General features: G+C 30.8%; 1 protein-coding gene across 1 annotated transcript; it reads left to right on the top strand.

The window, feature by feature from the left end:
• Positions 1-5171: 5171 nt before the first annotated feature.
• On the top strand, positions 5172-5381 carry HO173_008417 (uncharacterized protein; the record flags this gene model as incomplete). The annotated part of the gene is made up of 1 exon (XM_037310317.1): positions 5172-5381. The coding sequence occupies one exon, from the start codon at positions 5172-5174 to the stop codon at positions 5379-5381; it is 210 nt and encodes a 69-aa protein (XP_037162903.1).
• Between the last annotated feature and the right edge of the window lie 619 nt (positions 5382-6000).

The following is a 6000-nucleotide window of genomic DNA, read 5'->3' as shown; positions in this document are numbered from 1 at the left end:
TTAAAATCTATTTTCGAATTTTTTAAGATAATATTACGATTTTTATAATATAAGAGCTAAAGAATTATTTTAAAAGGTCGTAATATCTAATAATTGAGATGCTAGAGCTTTATTATATAAATCCTTATATAAATAAAATAATCTTCTAAATTTTCGAATCTCGAAATTTATAAGATTTATTAATTTATAACTTCTTAATATATTCTTCGCCTAGCGTTAATATAAACTAATCGAATTTTATAAAGAGTAGTAATTTATTAAGAAGTATAAAAATCTCGAGCTTTTATTTTAAGATTAATATTTTAATTAAAGATTATAATTTATTTATATTTCTATAGATTTTTCTTTTAAATTTTCGAAGATTTCGATTCTCGTAATATTTCGCTAATACTTCGAAATTTATAAAATATTTATTAAGATCTTATTTAAGAATTTTAAAAATATTTTTTTTTATATAGCGAGAAGTAAATTAAGCGAAATATTAAGAGGTATTCTACTTATAAAAAATAACTTACTCTATAATTCTATTACTTTAATTAATTCGAAGATAACGAATAGATCATTTATTAATATTAGAGAGATTAATTTTTTAAAATTAAAATTAATTCGAAATCGATAATTAAATTAAAACTCTTAAAAATAAAGAATATATTAAGACTTTAGAATTAGAATAGCTTAAAGATATTAAAAGTTTATATATTAATAAAATAGAAGATTAAAAACGTTATAATTCTTTTTATTAAATTAAGTAAATTACTTAAGCTTTAATAAATAAAAAAATTTTAAAAGTATATTATAGATAGTATTAATTATTTCGAATATTTATTTATATTAAGTTTAAAGATTTTAAAGATAAACTTAATATTTCTAGAGAGTATTTATTAAAATTAATTATTTTATAAATTTATATATTATATAATTATAATTAAATAAATTAAGAATCTCGAATAACGAAGAAAACGATATCGAATATATATAATTATACTCTAAAAATACGAGCTACTATTTTCTAATATTATAATAATATATAAGATAGAGAGTATTAGAACCGATATAGATATAATATTAATATAGGTATGTTGAATAAGATAACTAAGGTATCGAACTATATAGGTAGAAGAAAGATATCAAGTAGTAGATGGATGCCTCTGTTAAGACACGCTAGGCCCGAATGAGTAAGAGGGCTAAGTGGTATATTAAGGATATAGGGTACGCTCGTAACACTACCCCCCCCCTTTATTAAATCATATTTCATAATTAATAAATAGAAAGGTAGAAAAATGGATATATATACACGCTTAACGTCTAAAAAATAATAAAAGCAGTAAAGAAATAACCGTATCCGGGATCCACATCATCGCAACTTTCTTCATAAGAGGTATTAAGAACGGTAGCAGCTCTTTATACTTACGCCCTAGCGACGTCGCTAGCCGAGATATAGGCGCATGTAGGGAGCCTAGCTAGAAGGAAATCGATATAGTGTAGTGAAAATAGTGTTTATGGGCGTAGGGGTAAATAGCGATAATTTCCGAATCTATATCTGAGCGGATGAAAGGTTCGTGGAATAGCGCGATGTAATTGGTCGAGGGCTCCCGAATCGAACCGAACCGAACCGAGCCGTAGACGCTAAGAACTCTAATTCGATATTAATGAGTTTCTTTATAAAATATCATATAACCGATATTAATGAAGGCTATCGACTGCGAGAGTGAGATCTATAGGTAACGTACTATGGCTTCAGAAGGTGCTTGGATATCTATTAATAAGGGAACCCTACGCGGGAAACTCTATATGATGTAATTTGTGATCGATATAGACCTAAGGAATCGATTCTCGGCTTCTAAAAAAATAAGGCTATTGTGAAGATATCGAACGGTTTCAATTTGATTAAAAACGGGGTATCTAAGATAGTTTCGATATTTCATAAATTAACTCTTATAGATAAGGCTCTTTAGAATATCGTTTATAGAAGTCATCTACTAGATCTTAACAATTTTCGAATTCACCGCCGTCCATATTATACCAGATAAGATTATTATCGAGACCTTCTTACTTAACTTTATACTTAAAATAACTATTAATTAACTTGGATATAAGTATTTCTTTAATAACCTATTCGATTCAATCGTTGATAATCACATGCTTCGGCGGTGGATTTATCTATTCTAATAAGGGGTTATTCGCAGCGAGACTTAATAGATTAAGGTAGAAGACGTTATAGATTCTTATACTTAATAAAAGTTTCAGATAATATAAGGTTCTTATAAGGCCTATAACCTTAAATAGGCTAAGTCTCTTATAATCCAATTTACGGAAAGGACGATCGGAGGTAATATTCTTACTACTTAGAAAGACCTTATCGCCTATCTAAAAGGTAATCTTTTATCAATACTTATTAGCTTATATAATTATAGCCTTCTAAGTACAATCCATATTACTTCTAATATACTTAAGAACCTATTTTATATAATCCGTGATATTCTCTATCTAAGTAGTATTAAGACGCTTATAAGTAATCTCGTAGTTAGTAATATCCGAGCTAAAACTTATTCGAGAATAAAATCTCTTATTTACGAGGAAAGATGAAATATCAGTAGCCGCTAAGATAATATTATTATCGACGAACTCGATAATAAGTAGCTATCTTATCTAGTCGTCCTATATATAATTACAATATATTCGAAGATAACGCTCTATATTCTAATTTACTCGCTCGATTTATTTATTAATTTTAGAATAAAAAGCTATTAATAGCTTAGCTATAATATCTAATCACTTATAAAAGAATTTTCATATAGTAGCTATAAATTAAGGTCTTCGATTTAATATTATTAAGGCCGGCAGGCCATATAGACGAAATACTTTTTTAAGTAATAAGTTGACTGTCTTTTTAGCGATAGTACCTTCATCGATGTTAGAATAGACTATATAGTAACGTTTCTTGGTAAATTAATCGATTACTATCTAAATAGCATTATAATCATCGAATATAAACAAGCCTATAACGAAGTCAACCGATATATCTTATTATCGTTTTTATAAAATCGGTAGAGACTAGAGTAAACTATATTCTCGATCTTAGAGTATCTTAGCCCTCTAATAGATATAGCAATTCTAAATGTAGATGATTACTATCGCTCTTATTCCTCATTAATAGTACTCCTTTTAAGTAGTTTATAAGTATATACTATCTCGAAATAGCCGTAGAATAGTTAATTATATACCTCTCAAATAATATCAATATATATATTATCGAATACCTATAAACGATTTTTATAATAAAGCACCCTATTCTATACGAAGCACTTATTAAAGATAATCCCTCGAAACTTATTCTTACTCTCGACAATAGCGTTACGAATTTTCATATAATAGTTATTCTTTTTATTAGCGCCTACTACTTTATAATAAATAAAGTCGTTAATTATATATATATCGATACTTTCGCTATCTAACTTCAATCGATTAGAAATAAAAATTATTTAATACTATTAGCGTAATCGTTCGTCTTCGAAATTGATTAATTTATACTCAAGCCATTCGTATAAGTATATTCGCCTTAACATTCTAAGGCCTAGATCGATAAATGATCTTTATATTAAATTCGGACAACATATTCAAATAGCGGGCCTGGCGATGGCTGAGGTCTCTTCCTTCAGCGAAGTATATTAAGTTCTTATAATTCGTGAAGATCTTAATAGGGATGTTAATGTATTTCAGTTTAGAATACCAGTATTTAAGATAGCGAATAATGGCTAGTAACTCCTTATCGTAGATCTAATAATTACACTCTACTGAAGTAAGGTTTTTACTATAGAAGGCTATCGGGTGAAGTACTCCCTTATTATCGTATTAAGAAAGAATATCTCCGTTAATATAGTCGAAAGAGTTAGTCTCTAGAACGGCCTCTTTTATTCTATCGAAATAACGTAGAATTAAAGCTTTAGTAATAGCGACTTTAAGGAAATAAAAGGCCTCTTAATATACTGGGGACCAATCAAATATAGCCTCTTTTGCGGTGAGTTTTACTATGAATTTAACTATTTTAGAGAAATCTCTAATAAATCGCCGATAAAAATTATAAAATTCGATAAAGGTCTATATCTCCTTAAGATTAGTAGATATAATTTACTCGACAACAGCCTAAATTTTAATAAGGTCTATTCGTAACCCGTCTATAGACACCAGTAGACCTAGAAATTTAATTTCCTAGACGTAGAATTCGCACTTAAGAATATTCACCTAAAGGCCGGCGTCCCTCAATTTCTAGAGAATTTATTTAACGTATTAAATGTATTCCTTTTTTATCTTACTATAAATAAGTATATCATCGAGATAGACCTAGTAGAAATCGTTTAGATACTCAAATAGAATATTATTTATATACTGTTAATATGTGGCTAAGCCGTTGATTAGATCGAAAAAGAGAATCCGATACTTATATACTCCCAGAGAGGTAATAAAAGTAGTAAAATCTTCGCTATCGGGGTACATACGTAGTTTATTAAACGCGGCTATAATATCTAACCGAGTAAGGTATTTATATCTCTAAATTCTTATTAAAACCTCATCTATTAATGGAATTAAGTATCGGTTCCTTTTAGTAATAGCGTTTAGCTTTCGATAATCCACACAAAAACGTAATCCTCTATTCGACTTTTCCGCGAATAGAATAGATAAGACGAATAATATATAACTTGATATTATAAATCCCTTCTTTAGATATTCATTCAAATACTTCTTTATCTATTTTAGCTTATATTCTAACATTAAATAAATCCTACTTTTCGAAAGTTTCGTTTTATTAGAGCTATTATTAAATTTCAGCTTATGATTATAAGAACGATATAGGGGAAGTATATTCGCCTTAGTTCTATCGAAAATGTCAGCGTGTCTAGTTCCTTCATGTTCTATGCATGCGTTCCTTCTACATCCTTCCATGCATATTCCATCATTGTTCCTTTCATGTAGCTAGCCATAGATAGCAATGCTTTATTCTCCATCAGCTACATAATAGCTGATGGCCCCACCACTGAATCTACATACTTTCTATCACCACTGCTGTGCTACGCTAAGAGGTTATAAGCCCCCAATTAATGCTGGTAATACATTAACATTCTAATTACATCAAATTTCAAAAGAAAACACACACACACGTCCTTCTAGCCACAATGGGCAAATCAGGACAACAAGACGGTGAAGGCCAACAGCCTATCACACCCACACCAGAGGAGTTACAGGAATTGTATAACCTACGGGCCCAGAAGGCAAATCAAATAAAGCTTAAACAGTCACGGCCCAAGAAGATCTTCAAATTCGCTATGCTTTTATCGACAGTCAACATCCCTACGCTTAAGGGAGCATCCAATTGGGACCGCTGATATTAAACGGTGTATGGTTGCTGTTAGATAGCTGGAATATACTCGATCCTCGCTGGAACACTAACCCAGCCACAAGGGGACGAAGAGTACGATAAATGGGAGTCCGCTAACTCATAAATTGAAGGCAATATCCGTATATCTCTTAAATCAGATAGTCATGCCCACATCGCAGGTATCCATAATACACACAACATAATCAAAGCACTCGAAGGTGTATACAAATCCAAAGAATACACCTCCCGTGAAGTATTGTGAAGGACCATTAGCCGTGTAAGCTTAGCTGACTACAAAGGAGTCACTGAGTACGTTAAGGCAATCAAACAGGCCAAAACAAAACTCGCTGAGTTAGGCCACCATTACACGTGGAAGATCACAACGTCCTTCCTTCATAGACTTCCCTCCTCTTACAAATCATTTGTAGAAATCGTCTTAAACAGCCGAGGCAAAGACGCCAACGGAAGGCTATTAAAACCAGATTTCGACTATATCGTCGAACAACTCCTTAATAGAGAACGTCGTCAGAAACTAACTAGTACCAATAACTCCAATGGCAAGGCCATATTCACAAACAACAAGAACAAGGGAAACGGCGGCAATGACCGCAACAACAACAACAATT

The sequence above is a fragment of the Letharia columbiana genome (genome assembly GCF_014066305.1).
Source record: "Letharia columbiana isolate WasteWater2 chromosome Unknown Sc0000030_s1, whole genome shotgun sequence".
In the NCBI taxonomy this organism is placed as follows: domain Eukaryota; kingdom Fungi; phylum Ascomycota; class Lecanoromycetes; order Lecanorales; family Parmeliaceae; genus Letharia; species Letharia columbiana.
The sequence above is the reverse complement of the archived record's forward strand: the minus strand, read 5'-3'. Positions and strand labels throughout refer to the sequence as shown.